The 18,884-nt window shown below is 46.2% G+C and overlaps 1 protein-coding gene across 1 annotated transcript; it reads left to right on the top strand.

The window, feature by feature from the left end:
• Positions 1 to 1,434: 1,434 nt before the first annotated feature.
• LOC100924989 (titin-like) lies at positions 1,435 to 15,452 on the top strand. The gene has a single exon (XM_031961266.1). It carries the CDS (start codon positions 1,506 to 1,508, stop codon positions 15,390 to 15,392), a length of 13,887 nt encoding a protein of 4,628 aa, XP_031817126.1. The 5' UTR covers positions 1,435 to 1,505; the 3' UTR covers positions 15,393 to 15,452.
• Positions 15,453 to 18,884: the final 3,432 nt, after the last annotated feature.

The raw sequence follows: 18,884 nt of genomic DNA on the forward strand, positions 1-18,884 counted from the left end.
AAGAGAAGATACCTATAGAAGAAGCAGAAGCCTGGAAATGGAGGACATCCCAAGTAAGCGCAGTAGCTGGGAAAGGGAAGTGAGTGAAGCTGAGCCTGAGACCCCAGAAATGGAAGAGAGCCTAGGGGAGCCAGAAGGAGAGGGAATGGAAGACACCTGGGAGATGCGCAGAAGTACGGGAAGGGCAGCATCCTGGAGGAAAAGTGGGAGTCTAGAAATGGAAGTAATCCCAAGTAAGCGCAGTAGCTGGGAAAGGGAAGTGAGTGAGGAGGAGCCTGAGACCCGGGAAAGAGAAGACACCTATAGAAGAAGCAGAAGCCTGGAAATGGAAGAAATCCCAAGTAAGCGCAGTAGCTGGGAAAGGGAAGTGAGTGAGGAGGAGCCTGAGACCCGGGAAAGAGAAGATACCTATAGAAGAAGCAGAAGCCTGGAAATGGAGGAAATCCCAAGTAAGCGCAGTAGCTGGGAAAGGGAAGTGAGTGAAGCTGAGCCTGAGACCCCAGAAATGGAAGAGAGCCTAGGGGAGCCAGAAGGAGAGGGAATGGAAGACACCTGGGAGATGCGCAGAAGTACGGGAAGGGCAGCATCCTGGAGGAAAAGTGGGAGTCTAGAAATGGAAGTAATCCCAAGTAAGCGCAGTAGCTGGGAAAGGGAAGTGAGTGAGGAGGAGCCTGAGACCCGGGAAAGAGAAGACACCTATAGAAGAAGCAGAAGCCTGGAAATGGAAGAAATCCCAAGTAAGCGCAGTAGCTGGGAAAGGGAAGTGAGTGAGGAGGAGCCTGAGACCCGGGAAAGAGAAGATACCTATAGAAGAAGCAGAAGCCTGGAAATGGAAGAAATCCCAAGTAAGCGCAGTAGCTGGGAAAGGGAAGTGAGTGAGGAGGAGCCTGAGACCCGGGAAAGAGAAGATACCTATAGAAGAAGCAGAAGCCTGGAAATGGAGGACATCCCAAGTAAGCGCAGTAGCTGGGAAAGGGAAGTGAGTGAAGCTGAGCCTGAGACCCCAGAAATGGAAGAGAGCCTAGGGGAGCCAGAAGGAGAGGGAATGGAAGACACCTGGGAGATGCGCAGAAGTACGGGAAGGGCAGCATCCTGGAGGAAAAGTGGGAGTCTAGAAATGGAAGTAATCCCAAGTAAGCGCAGTAGCTGGGAAAGGGAAGTGAGTGAGGAGGAGCCTGAGACCCGGGAAAGAGAAGATACCTATAGAAGAAGCAGAAGCCTGGAAATGGAAGAAATCCCAAGTAAGCGCAGTAGCTGGGAAAGGGAAGTGAGTGAAGCTGGAGCCTGAGACCCCAGAAATGGAAGAGAGCCTAGGGGAGCCAGAAGGAGAGGGAATGGAAGACACCTGGGAGATGCACAGAAGTACGGGAAGGGCAGCATCCTGGAGGAAAAGTGGAGTCTAGAAATGGAAGTACCAAGTAAGGTAGCTGGAAAAGGAAGTGAGTGAGGAGGAGCCTGAGACCCGGGAAAGAGAAGACACCTATAGAAGAAGCAGAAGCCTGGAAATGGAAGAAATCCCAAGTAAGCGCAGTAGCTGGGAAAGGGAAGTGAGTGAGGAGGAGCCTGAGCCCCGGGAAAGAGAAGACACCACCTATAGAAGAAGCAGAACTCTGGAAATGGAAGAAATCCCAAGTAAGCGCAGTAGCTTGGAAAGGGAAGTGAGTGAGGAGGAACCTGAGACCCGGGAAAGAGAAGATACCTATAGAAGAAGCAGAAGCCTGGAAATGGAAAAAATTCCAAGTAAGCGCAGTAGCTGGGAAAGGGAAGTGAGTGAGGAGGAGCCTGAGACCCGGGAAAGAGAAGATACCTATAGAAGAAGCAGAAGCTTGGAAATGGAAGAAATCCCAAGTAAGCACAGTAGCTGGGAAAGGGAAGTGAGTGAAACTGAGCCTGAGAGCCCAGAAATGGAAGCGAGCCTAGGGGAGCCAGAAGGAGAAGGAATGGAAGACACCTGGGAGATGCGCAGAAGTACGGGAAGGGCAGCATCCTGGAGGAAAAGTGGAAGTCTAGAAATGGAAGTAATCCCAAGTAAGCACAGTAGCTGGGAAAGGGAAGTGAGTGAAGAGGAGCCTGAGACCCGGGAAAGAGATGACACCTATAGAAGAAGTAGAAGCCTGGAAAGGGAGGACATCCCAAGCAAGCGCAGTAGCTTGGAAAGCGAAGTGAGTGAAGGTGAACCTGAGACCCCAGAAATGGAAGAGAGCCTAGGGGAGCCAGAAGGAGAGGGAATGGAAGACACCTGGGAGATGCGCAGAAGTAGGGGAAGGGCAGCATCCTGGAGGAAAAGTGGGAGTCTAGAAATGGAAGTAATCCCAAGTAAGCGCAGTAGCTGGGAAAGGGAAGAGAGTGAAGTGGAGCCTGAGATCCGGGAAAGAGAAGACACGTACAGGAAAAGCAGGAGCCTGGAAATGGAAGACATCCCAAGTAAGCGCAGTAGCTGGGAAAGGGAAGTGAGTGAGGAGGAGCCTGAGACCCGGGAAAGAGAAGACACCTATAGGAGAAGCAGAAGCCTGGAAATGGAAGAAATCCCAAGTAAGCGCAGTAGTTTGGAAAGGGAAGTGAGTGAGGAGGAGCCTGAGACCCGGGAAAGAAAAGACACCTATAGAAGAAGCAGAAGTCTGGAAATGGAAGAAATCCCAAGTAAGCGCAGTAGCTGGGAAAGGGAAGAGAGTGAAGTGGAGAGGGAAGAGAGTGAAGTGGAGCCTGAGATCCGGGTAAGAGAAGACACCTACAGGAAAAGCAGGAGCCTGGAAATGGAAGACATCCCAAGTAAGCGCAGTAGCTGGGAAAGGGAAGTGAGTGAAGCTGAGCCTGAGAGCCCAGCAATGGAAGAGAGCCTAGAGGAGCCAGAAAGAGAGGAAATGGAAGATGACTGGGAGATGCGCAGAAGTACAGGAAGGGCAGCATCCTGGAGGAAAAGTGGGAGTCTAGAAATGGAAGTAATCCCAAGTAAGCGCAGTAGCCGGGACAGGGAAGTGAGTGACGCAGAGCCTGAGAGCGCAGAAATGGAAGAGAGCCTAGAGGAGCCAGAAAGAGAGGGAATGGATGACATCTGGGAGATGCGAAGAAGTACAGGAAGGGCAGCATCCTGGAGGAAAAGTGGGAGTCTAGAAATGGAAGTAATCCCAAGTAAGCGCAGTAGCCGGGACAGGGAAGTGAGTGACGCAGAGCCTGAGAGCGCAGAAATGGAAGAGAGCCTAGAGGAGCCAGAAAGAGAGGGAATGGATGACATCTGGGAGATGCGAAGAAGTACAGGAAGGGCAGCATCCTGGAGGAAAAGTGGGAGTCTAGAAATGGAAGTAATCCCAAGTAAGCGCAGTAGCTGGGAAAAGGAAGAGAGTGAAGTGGAGAGAGAAGAGAGTGAAATGGAGCCTGAGATCCAGGAAAGAGAAGACACCTACAGGAAAAGCAGGAGCCTGGAAATGGAAGACATCCCAAGTAAGCGCAGTAGCTGGGAAAGGGAAGTGAGTGAAGCTGAGCCTGAGAGCCCAGCAATGGAAGAGAGCCCAGAGGAGGCAGAAAGAGAGGAAATGGAAGACCCCTGGGAGACACGCAGAAGTACGGGAAGGGCAGCATCCTGGAGGAAAAGTGGGAGTCTACAAATGGAAGTAATCCCAAGTAAGGGCAGTAGTTGGGAAAGGGAAGAGAGTGAAGCAGAGCCTGAGGCCCGGGAAAGAGAAGACATTTACAGGAAAAGCACAAGTCTGGAAATGGAAGACATTCCAAGGAAGCGCAGTAGCTGGGAAATGGAAGAAAGCCCAGAGGAGCATGAGAGCCCTGAAGTAGAAGAAAGAGTAGAGGAACCAGAAAGAGAGGAAATGGAAGACACCTGGGAGAAGCGAAGAAGTACGGGAAGGGCAATATCTTGGAGGAAAAGCAAAAGCATGGAAATGGAAGAAATCCCAAGTAAGCGAAGTAGCTGGGCAGTTGAAGAGAGTGAAGTGGAGCCTGCGGGGCAGGAAAGAGAAAGCACTTATAGGAAAAGCAGAAGCCTGGAAATGGAAGACATTCCAAGGAAGCGCAGTAGCCTGCAAAGAAAAATCTCCTGGAGGAAGAGCAAGAGCCTGGAAATGGAAGATATCCCAAGTAAGCACAGTAGCTGGCAAACAGAAGAAAGTGAAGAGGAGCCTAAGATGCGGGAAAGAGAAGACACCTATAAAAGAAGCAGAAGCCTGGAAATGGAGGACATTCCAAGGAAGCTCAGTGCTTGGGAAAATGCAGCCATTTGGAGGAAAAGCAAGAATCTAGAAACGGAAGACATCCCAAGTAAGCGCAGTAGCTGGCAAATGGAAGAAAGTGAAGAGGAGCCTGACAGACGGGAAAGAGAAGACACCTATCGAAGAAGCAGAAGCCTGGAAATGGAAGAAATCCCACGGAAGCGTAGTAGTAGAAAAATTGAAGAGAGTGAAGAGGAGCCTGAGATCAGGGAAAGAGAAGGCAGTTATAGAAGAAGCAGAAGCCTGGAAATGGAAGAAATCCCACGGAAACGGAGTAGCAGAGAAATTGAAGAGAGTGAGGAGGAGCCTGAGATGCGGGAAAGAGAAGACACCTACAGAAGAAGCAGAAGCCTGGAAATGGAAGACATCCCAAGTAAGCGCAGTAGTTGGGAAAGGGAAGTGAGTGAGGAGGAGCCTGAGATCCGAGATAGAGAAGACACCTATAGAAGAAACAGAAGCCTTGAAATGGAAGAAATCCCAAGTAAGCGCAGTAGCAGAGAAATTGAAGAGAGTGAAGAGGAGCCTGAGATCAGGGAAAGAGAAGGCACCTATAGAAGAAGCAGAAGCCTGGAAATGGAAGACATCCCTAGTAAGCGCAGTAGCTGGGAAAGGGAAGTGAATGAGGAGGAGCCTGAGATCCGGGAGACAGAAGACACCTATAGAAGAAGCAGAAGCCTGGAAATGGAAGAAATCCCACGGAAACGTAGCAGCAGAGAAATTGAAGAGAGTGAAGAGGAGCCTGGGACCCGAGAAAGAGAAGGTACATATAGAAGAAGCAGAAGCCTGGAAAGGGAAGAAATCCCACGGAAACGTAGCAGCACAGAAGTTGAAGAGAGTGAAGAAGAGCCTGGGACCCGGGAAAGAGAAAGCACCTTTAGAAGAAGCAGAAGCCTGGAAATGGAAGAAATCCCCCAGAAGCGCAGTAGCAGAGAAATAGAAGAGAGTGAGGAAGAGCCGGAGATACGGGAAAGAGAAGACACGTATAGAAGAAGCAGAAGCCTGGAAATGGACGATATTCCAAGAAAACGAAGTAGCAGGAAAATTGAAGAGAGTGAAGCAGAGCCTGAGAGCACAGAAATAGAAGAAAGCCTAGAGGAACCAGAAAGAAAGGAAATAGAAGACATCTGGGAGAAGCGAAGAAGTACAGGAAGAGCAGCATCCTGGAGGAAAAGCAAAAGTTTTGAAATGGAAGACATCCCAAGTAAGCATAGTAGCTGGGCAATTGAAGCGAGTCAATTGGAGCCTCAGGGCCTTGAAAGAGAAGGCACCTATAGGAAAAGCAGAAGCCTAGAAATGGAAGAAATCCCAGAGACACAGAGTAGCGGGGAAATTGAAGAGAGTGAGTTAGAGCCTGAGACCCGTGAAAGAGAAGACACCTATAGAAGAAGCAGAAGCCTGGAAATGGAAGATATCCCACGGACACGGAGTAGCAGAGAAATTGACGAGAGTGAGGAGGAGCCCGAGATCCGGGAAAGAGAAGACACCTATAGAAGAAGCAGAAGCCTGGAAATGGAAGAAATCCCACGGACACGAAGTAGCAGAGAAATTGAAGAGAGTGAAGAGGAGCCTGAGACCCGGGAAAGAGAAGACACCTATAGAAGAAGCAGAAGCTTGGAAATGCAAGAAATCCCACAAACACGGAGTAGTAGAGAAATTGAAGAGAGTGAAGAGGAGCCTGAGACCCGGGAAAGAGAAGACACCTATAGAAGAAGCAGAAGCTTGGAAATGCAAGAAATCCCACAAACACGGAGTAGTAGAGAAATTGAAGAGAGTGAAGAGGAGCCTGAGACCCGGGAAAGAGAAGACACCTATAGAAGAAGCAGAAGCCTGGAAATGGAAGAAATCCCAAGTAAGCGCAGTAGCTGGGAAATGGAAGTGAGTGAGGATGAGCCTGAGACCCGGGAAAGAGAAGATACCTATAGAAGAAGCAGAAGCCTGGAAATGGAAGAAATCCCAAGTAAGCGCAGTAGCTGGGAAAGGGAAGTGAGTGAAGCAGAGCTTGAGAGCCCAGAAATGGAAGAGAGCCTAGAGGAGCCAGAAAGAGAGGAAATGGAAGAAGTAGGGGAAGAGCGCAGAAGTATGGGAAGGGAAGCCTCCTGGCAGAAAAGCAGGAGCCTGGAAATGGAGGACATTCCAAGGAAGCTCAGTGCCTGGGAAAATGCAGACATTTGGAGGAAAAGCAAGAGTCGAGAAATGGAAGACATCCCAAGTAAGCGCAGTAGCTGGCAAATGGAAGAAAGTGAAGAGGAGCCTGAGAGATGGGAAAGAGAAGACACCTATAGAAGAAGCAGAAGCCTGGAAATGGAAGATATTCCAAGGAAGCGCAGTAGCAGAGAAATGGAAGAAAGCCCAGAGGAATCAGAAAGAGAAGAAATGGAAGACACAGGGGAGAAGCGCAGAAGTACAGGAAGGCAAGTCTCCTGGAGGAAAAGTGAGACTCTGCAAAGAGAAGTCATTCCAAGCATGCAAAGTAGCCGAGAAATGGAAGAGAGTGAAGTAGAGCCTGAGACCTCTGAAAGGGAAGACACATATAGGAAAAGCAGAAGCCTGGAAATGGAAGAAATCCCACGGACACAGAGTAGCAGAGAAATTGAAGAGAGTGAAGAGGAGTCTGGGACCCCGGAAAGAGAAGGCACCTATAGAAGAAGCAGAAGCCTGGAAATGGAAGAAATCCCGTGGACACAGAGTAGCAGAGAAATTGAAGAGAGTGAAGAGGAGCCTGAGATGCGGGAAAGAGAAGGCACCTATAGAAGAAGCAGAAGCCTGGAAATCGAAGAAATCCCACGGAAACGTAGCAGCAGAGAAGTTGAAGAGAGTGAAGAGGAGCCCGAGATCCAGGAAAGAGAAGATACCTATAGAAGAAGCAGAAGCCTGGAAATGGAAGAAATCCCATGGACACGGAGTAGCAGAGAAATTGAAGAGAGTGAAGAGGAGCCTGAGGCGCGGGAAAGAGAAGGCACCTACAGAAGAAGCAGAAGCCTGGAAATCGAAGAAATTCCAAGGAAGCGGAGTAGCTGGAAAAGGGAAGAGAGTGAAGAGGAACCTGAGATCCGGGAAAGAGTAGGCACCTATAGAAGAAGTAGAAGCCTGGAAATGGAAGAAATCCCACGGAAACGTAGCAGCAGAGAAGTTGAAGAGAGTGAAGAGGAGCCTGGGACCCGGGAAAGGGTAAGCACCTATAGAAGAAGCAGAAGCCTGGAAATCGAAGAAATCCCACGGAAACGTAGCAGCAGAGAAGTTGAAGAGAGTGAAGAGGAGCCTGGGACCCGGGAAAGGGTAAGCACCTATAGAAGAAGCAGAAGCCTGGAAATGGAAGAAATCCCACGGAAACGGAGTAGCAGAGAAATTGAAGAGAGTGAAGAGGAGCCTGGGACCCGGGAAAGAGAAGGTACATATAGAAGAAGCAGAAGCCTGGAAAGGGAAGAAATCCTACGGAAACGTAGCAGCAGAGAAGTTGAAGAGAATGAAGAAGAACCTGTGACCCGGGAAAGAAAAAGCACCTATAGAAGAAGCAGAAGCCTGGAAATGGAAGAAATCCCCCGGAAGCGCAGTAGCGGAGAAATTGAAGACAGTGAGGAAGAGCCGGAGATACGGGAAAGAGAAGACACCTATAGAAGAAGCAGAAGCCTGGAAATGGAAGATATTCCAAGAAAACGAAGTAGCGGGAAAATTGAAGAGAGGGAAGCAGAGCCTGAGAGCACAGAAATAGAAGAAAGCCTAGAGGAACCAGAAAGAGAGGAAATGGAAGACATCTGGGAGAAGCGAAGAAGTACAGGAAGGGCAGCATCCTGGAGGAAAAGCAAAAGTTTTGAAATGGAAGACATCCCAAGTAAGCGTAGTAGCTGGGCAATTGAAGAGAGTCAAGTGGAGCCTGAGGGCCGCGAAAGAGAAGGCACCTATAGGAAAAGCAGAAGCCTAGAAATGGAAGATATTCCAAGAAAGCTGAGTAGCTGGGAAACAGAAGAGAGTGAATTGGAGCCTGAAGGCAGGGAAAGAGAAGATACTTATAGAAAAAGCAGAAGCCTGGATATGGAAGGCATTCCAAGTAGGCTCAGTAGCCGGGAAATTGAAGAGAGTGTAGATGAGCGTGAGAGCCCGGAAATAGAAGAGACCCTAGAGGAGCCAGAAAGAGAGGAAATGGAAGACACCTGGGCAAAGCGCAGAAGTACAAGAAGGGAAGGCTCCTTGAGGAGAAGCAAAAGCTTGGAAATGGAAGACTTCCCAAGGAAGCGCAGTAGCTGGGAAAGGGAACCCTCTTGGAGGAAAAGCAAGAGTCTAGAAATGGAATTCCTTCCACGTAAGTGGAGTAGCAGAGAAATGGAAGACAGTGAGGAAGAGCCTGAGAAACGGCTAAGCGAAGACACCTATAGGAAAACCAGAAGCCTAGAAATGGAAGACATTCCAATGAAGCGCAGTAGCTGGCAAATGGAAGAAAGTGAAGAGGAGCCTGACAGACGGGAAACAGAAGACACCTATGGAAGAAGCAGAAGCCTGGAAATGGAAGAAATCCCACGGAAGCGTAGTAGTAGAGAAATTGAAGAGAGTGAAGAGGAGCCTGAGATCAGGGAAAGAGAAGGCAGTTATAGGAGAAGCAGAAGGCTGGAAATGGAAGAAATCCCACGGAAACGGAGTAGCAGAGAAATTGAAGAGAGTGAGGAGGAGCCTGAGATGCGGGAAAGAGAAGACACCTATAGAAGAAGCAGAAGCCTGGAAATGGAAGGTATTCCAAGTAAGCGCAGTAGCTGGGAAAGGGAAGCCTCTTGGAGAAAAAGCAAGAGCCTGGATATGGAAGATATCCCATGGAAGTACAGTAGCCGGGAAATTGAAGAGAGTGAAGAGGAACCTCAGATCCAGGAAAGAGAAGACAGTTATCGCAAAAGCAGAAGCCTGGAAACGGAAGACATTCCAAGTAAGCGCAGTAGCCGAGCAGTGGAGGAGAGTGCAGAGGAGATTGAGACCCCAGAAATGGAAGAGAGCATAGAGGAGCCAGAAAGAGAGGAAATGGAAGACACCTGGGAGAAGCGCAGAAGTACGGAAAGGGCAGCCTCCTGGAGGAAAAGTGCGAGTCTAGAAATGGAAGACATCCCAAGTAAGCACAGTAGCTGGGAAATGGAAGAGAGTGAAGTGGAGCCTGAGAGCCAGGAAAGAGAAGACACCTACAGGAAAAGCAGAAGTTTGGAAATAGAAGATATTCCAAGGAAGCGCAGTAGCTGGGAAAGGGAAGAAAGTGAAGAGGAGCCAAAGACCAGGGAAAGAGGCGACACATATAGGAAAAGCAGAAGTCTGGAAATGGAAGACATTCCAAGGAAACGTAGTAGCAGGGAAATTGAAGAGAGTGAAGAGGAGCCTGGGAATCGGGAAAGAGAAGACACCTATAGAAGAAGCAGAAGCCTGGACATGGAAGAAATTCCAAGGAAACAAAGTAGCAGGGAAATTGAAGAGAGCCCAGAGGAGCTTGAAGGCTCAGAAATGGAAGAGAGCCTAGAGGAGCCAGAAAGAGAGCATATAGTAGATACCTGGGAGAAGCGCAGAAGTACAGGAAGGGAAGCTTCCTGGAGGAAAAGCAGAAGCTTGGAAATGGAAGACATTCCAAGTAAGCACAGTAGCCGAGCAGTGGAAGAGAGTGCAGAGGAGCTTGAGAGCCCAGAAATGGAAGAGAGCCTAGAGGAGCCAGAAAGAGAGGAAATGGAAGACACCTGGGAGAAGCGCAGAAGTACAGGAAGGGCAGCATCCTGGAGGAAAAGTGGGAGTCTAGAAATGGAACACATCCCAAGTAAGCGCAGTAGCTGGGAAATGGAAGAGAGTGAAGTGGAGCCTGAGATCCGGGAAAGAGAAGACACCTACAGGAAAAGCAGAAGCTTGCAAATGGAAGACATTCCAAGTAAGCGCAGTAGCCGAGCAGTAGAAGAGAGTGCAGAGGAGCTTGAGAGCCCAGAAATGGAAGAGAGCCTAAAGGAGCCAGAAAGAGAGGAAATGGAAGACACCTGGGAGAAGCACAGAAGTACAGGAAGGGCAGCATCCTGGAGGAAAAGTGGGAGTCTAGAAATGGAACACATCCCAAGTAAGCGCAGTAGCTGGGAAATGGAAGAGAGTGAAGTGGAGCCTGAGAGCCGGGAAAGAGAAGACACCTATAGAAAAAGCAGAAGCCTGGACATGGAAGACATCCCAATACAGCGCAGTAGCCGGGAAATGGAAGAGAGCTCAGAGGAGCATGAGAGCCCAGATATGGAAGAGAGCTTAGAGGAACCAGAAAGAGAAGAAATGGAAGACACCTGGGAGAAGCGCAGAAGTACAGGAAGGGAAGCCTCCTGGAGGAAAAGCAAAAGTTTGGAAATGGAAGACATCCCAAGACAGCGCAGTAGCAGGGAAATAGAAGAGAGTGAAGAGGAACCAGAGACCTGGGAAAGAGAAGCCTCCTATAAGAAAAGCAGAAGCCTGGAAATGGAGGACATTCCAAGGAAGCACAGTGCCTGGGAAAATGCAGCCATTTGGAGGAAAGGCAAGAGTCTAGAAATGGAAGACATCCCACGGAAGCGCAGTAGTTGGGAATTGGAAGAGAGTGAAGAAGAGCCTGAGCGTAGACAAAGAGAAGACACTTATAGGAAAAGCAGAAGCTTTGAAATGGAAGACATCCCAAGGAAGCGCAGTAGCCGGGAAATTGAAGAGAGTGCAGAAGAGTATGAGAGTCCAGAAATGGAAGAGAGCTTAGACGAGCCAGAAAGAGAGGAAATGGAAGACACATGGGAGAAGCGAAAAAGTAGAGCAAGAGAAGCATCCTGGAGAAAAAGCAAAAGTTTTCAAATGGAAGACATCCCAAGGAAGCGCAGTAGCCGGGAAACTGAAGAAGAGGAGCCTGAAATCCGGGAAAGAGAAGACACCTATAGGAAAAGCAGAAGCCTAGAATTGGAAGACATTCCCAGGAAGCGAAGCAGCAAGGAAAGGAAAACCTCCTGGAGAAAAAGCAAGAGTCTTGAAATGGAAGACATCCCAAGAAAGCACAGTAGCTGGGAAGTGGGAGAGAGTGAAGACGAGCCTGAAACCCGGGAAAGAGAGGACACCTATCGAAAAAGCAGAAGTCTGGAAATGGAAGACATTCCAAGGAAACACAGTAGCTGGGAAATGGACCAGAGTGCAGAGGAGCGTGACAGCCCAGACATGGAAGAGAGCCCAGAGGAGCCAGAAATGGAGGAAATGGAAGACACCCAGGAGAAACGCAGAAGTATGGGAAGGAAAGCCACCTGGATGAAAAGCAAAAGCTTGGAAATGGAAGATATTCCAAGGAAACACAGTAGCTGGGATAGGGAAGAGAGTGAAGAGGAGCCTGAAAGTCAGGAAAGAGAAGATACCTATCGGAAAAGCAGAAGCCTGGAAATGGAAGACATTCCAAGTAAGCGCAGTAGTAGGGAAATGGAAGAGAGCCCAGAGGAGCCAGAAACAGAGGAAATGGAAGACACCTGGGAGAAGCGCAGAAGTACAGGAAGGGAAGCATCCTCGAGGAAAAGCAAAAGTTTTGAAATGGACATCCCAAGGAAGCACAGCAGCAGGGAAATTGAAGAGAGTGAAGAGGAGCCTGAACGCGGGGAAAGAGAAGACACCTATAGGAAAAGCAGAAGCTTGGAAATGGAAGACATTCCAATGGTGCGAAGCAGCCAGAAAATGGAAGAGAGCCCAGAGGAGCAAGAAAGCCTGGAAGAGGAAGAGAGTGAAGAAGAACCTGAAGGCCAAGCAATGGAAGATACCAAGGAGAAACGCAGGAGCAAGGAAAGGGATGCCTCTTGGAGGAAAAGCAAAAGCCTGGAAATGGAAGACATCCCAAGCAAATTCAGTAGCCAGGAAGCCTTCTGGAGGAAAAGCAAGAGCCTGGAAATGGAAGACATCCCAAGCATGCGCAGTAGCAGGGAAATAGATGAGCATCCAGGGGAGGTTGAGAGCCCAGAAGTACAAGAGGGGCTACAGGAACCAGAGAGCTTCGAAATGGAAGACATGCCAGAGAAGCGCAGGAGCCGGCAAAGTCAAGCCTCCTGGAGGAAAAGCAAGAGTTTGGAAATGAGAGACCTCCCAAGAAAGCGCAGTAGCTGGATGGAAGAGAGTGAAGAGGAGCCTGAGAGGCGGGAAAGAGAAGACAGTTATAGGAAAAGCAGAAGCCTGGAAATGGAATATATTCCAAGGAAGCACAGTAGCAGGGAAATGGATGAAAGCTTAGAGGAGCAAGAGAGCCCAGAAATGGAAGAGAGTGAAGAGGAGCCTGAGAGCCTAGAAATGGAAGAGAGTGAAGAGGAACCTGAGAGCCGGGAAAGAGAAGACTCCTATAGGAAAAGCAAGAGCCTGGAAATGGCAGACATTCCAAGAAAGCGCAGTAGCCGAGAAATGGAAGAGAGTGAAGAGGAACCTGAGAGCTGGGAAAGAGAAGACTCCTATAAGAAAAGCAATATCCTGCAAATGGAAGAAATCCCAAGGAAACGAAGTAGCAAGGAAATAGAAAAGAACCCAAAGGAGCGGGTGAGCCTGAAAGTAGAAGCAATTTTACTACAGGAACCTGAGAGCCAAGAAATGGATGATATCCAGGGAAAGCCCAAGAGTCAGGAAAGGAATGACGACAATTATAGGAAAAGCAAGAGCCTGGAAATGGAAGACATCCCAAATAAGCGCACTAGTCAGGAAAGGGATCCTTCCTGGAGAAAAAGCAAAAGCCTAGAAATGGAAAGCATCCCAAGGGAGCATAGTAGCCAGGAAATGGAAGAAAGCCCAGAGGAGCACAAGAACCTAGAGGTTGGAGAGAGCTTAGGGAAGACAGAGAGACAAGAAATAAAAGTCACCTTGGGGAAGCACAGGAGGTTGGAAAGCAAAGACACCAGGAGGCAAAGCAGGAGCCTGGAAATGGAGTATATCCCTGTGACGCGCAGTAGGCATCAAATGGAAGATAGTCAAGAGGAGCCAGAGAGTCAGGAAATGGAGGATAGCCAAGAGGAACCTGAAAGCCAGGAAATTGAAGAAAGTCTAGATGAGCCTGAGAACCGGGAAAGGGAAGGCACCTATAGAAGAAGCAGAAGCCTGGAAATAGGGGACTTTCCAAGGAAGCAAAGTAGCGAGGAAATGGAAGAGAGTCAAGAAGAGCGTGAGAGCCCGGAAGTGGAAGAAAGTGAACTAGAGGAACCTCAGATTCGAGAAATAGAAGACACCCAAGGAAAGCGCAGGAGTCGGAAAAGTGAAGCCTCTTGGAGGAAAAGTGGGAGCCTGGAAACGGAAGATATTCCCAGGAAGCGCAGTAGCTGGGAAATGGAAGAGAGTGAAGAGGAACTTGAGAGTCCAGAACTGGAAGAGAGTGAAGAGGAACCTGAGAGTGGAGAAAGGGATGACACCCAGAGCAAGCGTGGGAGCCAAGAAAGGGAAGCTTCCTGGAGGAAAAGCAGCAGGCTGTTAATGGAAGACATTCCCAGGAAGCGAAGTAGCCAAGAAAGGGAAGAGAGCCAGGAGGACCCTGAGGGCCTGGAAATGGAAGAAAGTGAACTAGAGGAACCCCAGATCCGAGAAATGGAAGACATCCAGGGCAAGCGCAGGAGCCAGGAAAGGAAAGCCTCCTGGAGGAAAAGTAAAAGCCTGGAAATGGAAGACATTCCAAGAAATAGTAGTAGCCGGGAAATGGCAGAGAGCCAAGAAGAGCGTGAGAGCCCGGAAGTAGAAGAGAGTGAGGGGGAACCTGAAAGCAGAGAAATGGAAGATAGCCAGAGCAAGCGCAGGAGCCGGGAAAGTGAAGTCTCCTGGAGAAAAAGCAGGAGCCTGCAAATGGAAGACATTCCCAAGAAGCGTAGTAGCCCGGAAATGGAAGAGAGCCAAGAGGAGCCTGAAGGCCTGGAAATGGACGAGAGTGAACTAGAGGAACCTCAGACCCGAGAAATGGAAGACACCCAGGGCAAGCGGGGCAGCCAGGTACGGGAAACCTCCTGGAGGAAAAGCAGGAGCCTAGAAATGGAAGACATTCCAAGGAAGCGGAGTAGCTGGGAAGTGGAAGAGAGTCCAGAAGAACATGAGAGCCCAGAAATGGAAGAGAGTGAAGAGGAACCTGAAAGCAGAGAAATGGAAGATACCCAGGGCAAGCGCAGAAGCCGGGAAAGTGCTGCCTCCTGGAGAAAAAGCAGGAGCTTGCAAATGGAAGACATTCCCAGGAAGCGCAGTAGCTGGGAAAGTGAAGCCTCCTGGAGAAAAAGCAGGAGCCTGCTAATGGAAGACATTCCCAGGAAGCGCAGTAGCCCAGAAATGGAAGAGAGCCAAGAAGAGCATGAGAGCCCAGAAGTGGAAGAGAGTGAAGAGGAACCTGAGAACAGAGAAATGGAAGATACCCAGGGCAAGCGCAGGAGCCGGGATAGTGAAGCTTCCTGGAGAAAAAGCAGAAGCCTGCAAATGGAAGACATTCCCAGAAAGCGCAGTAGCCGGGAAATGGAAGAAAGCCAAGAAGAGCCTGAAAGTCAAGAAATAGAAGACAGTGAAGAGGAGCCTGAGGGTCATGAAATTGAAGACACACAGTGGGAGCCTGAGAGCCCCACAATGGAAGACGTCATACAGAAATCAGATTTTCAGAAAACAGAAGCCACCCAGAGGAAACCTGAGAGCTCACGAAGGAAAAACAGCCGAGTGGACCCTGAGAGCCAGTTAATGGTAGACAGCCAAGAGGATTCAGAGAGCCAGGAAACAGAAGACAGCCAAGAACATCCTGACAAGCGGCACATGGAAGACACTCCCGGGAGGCAAAAGAGCCAGGAAATGGAAGACAGCCAAGAGGAGCCAGAGAGCCTAGATTTGGAATATACCCAGGGGCAAAACAAGAGCCAAGAAATGGAAAGCCCCCGGAGGAAGCGCAAAAGCAGCCAAGAAATGGAAGAAAGTCAAGAAGAGCCAGAGAGCGAAGAGATGGAAGACAGCCAAGAGGAACCAGAGAGCGAAGAGATGGAAGAAAGTCAAGAGGAGCCAGAGAGCCGGGAAATGGAAGACACCTTGGGAAAGCGCAAGAGCAAGGAAATGGAAGATACCTTGGAAAAGCGCAAGAGCCAGGAAATGGAAGACAGCCAAGAGGAGCCAGAAAGCGAGGAAATGGAAGACAGCCAAGAGCCGGAGAGTCAAGCAATGGAAGACACCCAGAGGGGAGTCAGAGAGCCAAGTAGAAGAGAAGACAGAGACTGAGGATGAAAGTGAAGAACATCAATAGAGCAGCAATAAATCATCTTGCGGGTCTGGCATTAATTCTTGATTTTTTTCCTTTTTTTGCACTCTTTTTAAAATTTTTTCACACAAATAATTTTACATATAAAAGACTGAATTCCATATAAAAGACTGAATTCCAGAGTCCAGGTTGTTTTGCCTCAGTCATGAAGGTGTTACTACACTCATAACATTCTTTTTCATAGTGGAAATATTTATTCAAAAGATAACATCCAAAAGAAGTGAATAAAACATTTGAAAACTGCCCAAATAATAACCACACTTAAAAGAGGGAATGAAACTGAATGTTTTACAAACATATCAGCATCTTCTTTTTTTTGGAGAGGAAGTGAATTGATTCTTAGAAACATCCAAAATTCATTAGGCCCCACTAGATTTTGTGTCAATAAAGTGATCAAGCTAGGCAAAACTATTTTGGGTTTTAAAAAAGAAAAAAATAAATTTTTCATGTAGAGTAGGGAAATCTGATTTTTCTAAAAGCTCTGAAAGCAATTTTAGCAGTTTGGGGTGGGCATATGGCTTCATGAGGGTGAATGCTTTGTGGGACAGGGCAGTTATTTGAATGTTATGAGTTCTGGTGATTTTTATATTTATATGAGTATAAAAATGCTGTGTGTATGTATGTGTAAGAACAGTGAAAATAGATTAAGGTGATTGTTCTTTGGCATGATCAATTTGTAATGAATACATACATACCAAAAGCAGTACCATTGATCCATTACTTGCATACATTCTTAGAATTGCTTTCAGAGTGTGTTGATAGAAACATAACACAGAGATATAGATATAGAAACAGATATTCCACAGAAATATAAGCTATATATTCAGATATAGATAAGAACACATACTCTTTTTTCTCTTTATTGTTATTTTTGGCATTATGTGAGACAGAGTTAAGTGACATGTCCAGGGTCACACAACTGATAAGTGTTAAAGTGCCCGAGGCTGAATATGAACTAGAGTCCTCCTGACTCCAGAGGGCAGTGTTCAATCTACTCAGCCATCTTGCTTCCCCAAAACATGTACTCTGTATATATGTGTGTACACATGCTATACTTTTACTTCATAGACATGACTTGTCTATAGACCTAATTAAATCACTGCCCAAGTTTACTTCCCAAGTTGTTGTTTTTTAACTTAAAGATTCTCTTTAATAAATAAACCCCAATTCCATAATCTAATGGCACAGTTTGACTCTCCCAAGGAATATGTTCACAATATTTACTCATTTTAAAGATTTCTTAATTTTAGACCCATGTAAATTTTACAAAAAGCATATTTTATCAGGAATAGGAGACATGCAACATTTATTGAGAAAATACAACTTTGAAACCCCCCCCCCAAACAAAAAAATTCTATGTTCTGTAAAATATAATTTTTAAATTACCAAACAACAGGGGGCAGGGGGAGGGAGTTAAAGATGATGATATGCCATCATTATTTTTTAGACCACCATGCTTTCCTATAGCAAAAACAAAAACAAAAATAAAAAACCCAAATTATACCACTTTCTCAAGTTACAGCCAATCATTCAGAATATATAAAATATGATTAAAAGAAAATGGTTGATCTAAAGCGCTAAGAAGCATTTAAGGTCTTGTATATTATCCAAAAGGGTTTTTTGTGATTTACAAAGTAAATTCTTTCATTTGGAAAATATTTCTCTTAAACATAAATCACTTTTTTTTTGTTTATTGTATTCTGTTCACCTATGCTAGAATTTTTTGTACTTTATAGGAAGTAAATCATTTTAATGAAATTTTTTAAAATTTCAAAATATCAATGATATGTGATAGACTAACAGGTCACTACTGCTTTCAAAGATCTTTAAAAAAACAATGAATTAGATTACTTTTAATGTACTGCAATAAAAAGGAGGACCTATTTTTAGTATCTTCGATTGGAAATGTAGGTATGAACAAAATATTATCTTTATCACATGAATCACTGAGACCTTAATATGAAATTTCATAATTATAGGAATACAATAAGCCCTTTATAATTTTCACCTATTAGTCCTTTTAAAAAAATTGTAGTGTTTATTCATTTATTGTAAGGATCAGATGAGATGTTGGTATTTTGCAAATCTTAAAGCACTATGTAAATGCTAGTTATAATGATTACTATTATAATGATATGATTACTGTGTGATTATTAATAGTACAATAGTATGGTATCTAGTTTAGTATGGGGAGAGAAAGGAATGAACTCCATTTACAAAACCCTCTCCAAATGGTCATCCAGCCTTCATCATTTAACCACCTCTAATGGTAGGGAAACCATTACCTGCGAACTAATCCATGCCATTTTAGGCTAGATCTAATCACTAGTTTTCCTTTTTATACTTCTGTTATCTGCCATGCTACAACTTCATTGTTGATCATTCTGCCCTCTAGGAAGAAATTTGGGCATCCTCAAAATGTTTGAAAATTGGACACTTGTATTCAATAAGAATCTCAAATAATTACTAAGTTATCTACCATCACTTTCATTGAGTTTGATAAAAGTTAAAATGTCTGGATGGGGTAGTTCTCTGGAGGGCCTCAAGATCAGTCAAAGTCCTTGGTCTTTAGGGGGAGAAGTGAAGGAGGCAGGCAAGCTGCCATGCGGCTTGCCAAAGATGAATCCTGGACTCTGGAGTCCAAAGCCTGATTTCTCTCTCCTCCACATCCTGAGGCAGAGCGACTCTGACCTGTCTCCCTCAGCTCTCCAATCCTTGCCTATGATTATCTCACCACCACACATAGCAAGCAATGCTTGAGGAGAGCCATGTATATCACCATCTCATCTAAATGTATGTATATAGAATCATTACCCCACATCGAATAGGTAATTAGTCTTAAGTGCTCTCTGTCTTAGATTCAAGTACACAACTATTTAATAAAACTCTTTAAACAAGTGACAAAGCAAAAGATTCCAAAGAATTCAAACTCATCTTATTTCCTTCAAATGAAAAAAAAAAAAAAAAAAAGAATACCAAGAGGAGAAAAATGACATTTCATGAAATAAAGCATATAATGAGGATAAAGATGACAAATTTGTACTATACTTTACAGTTCTTAAAAGTGCTATCCGTATGGAACTTAATCTTTACAGCAGCCCTGTGAGGATTATTTTTATATTATAATAATTTGGGTTATTATTGCCTCCATTTTATTAATGTTCAGTCATTTCAGTCATGTCTAACTCTTTTGTTACCCTAGTTGGAGTTTTTTTTGGCAAGGATTACTTTGCCATTCCTTCTTCAGTTTATTTTACAAATGAGGAACTAAGGCAAACAGGGTTAAGTGACTTGTCCATAGTCATGTTAGCCAATAAATGTTGAGGCCAGATTTTATATTTCAGGAAGAAGAGGAGGCTTATTGACTTAAAACCTAGCTATCTCTTCCCACTTTAGAAAGAGGGAAACTAGGATTGAAAGAAGTTAGTTAACATGTCAGAGACACACAACTC

This window comes from Sarcophilus harrisii, chromosome 1 (genome assembly GCF_902635505.1).
Source record: "Sarcophilus harrisii chromosome 1, mSarHar1.11, whole genome shotgun sequence".
Classification (NCBI taxonomy): Eukaryota; Metazoa; Chordata; class Mammalia; order Dasyuromorphia; family Dasyuridae; genus Sarcophilus; species Sarcophilus harrisii.

Bases quoted from the DNA above. Each gene is read 5' to 3' on its own strand.
- LOC100924989 (XM_031961266.1), top strand. From the start codon at position 1,506: ATGGAAGAAATCCCAAGTAAGCGCAGTAGCTGGGAAAGGGAAGTGAGT.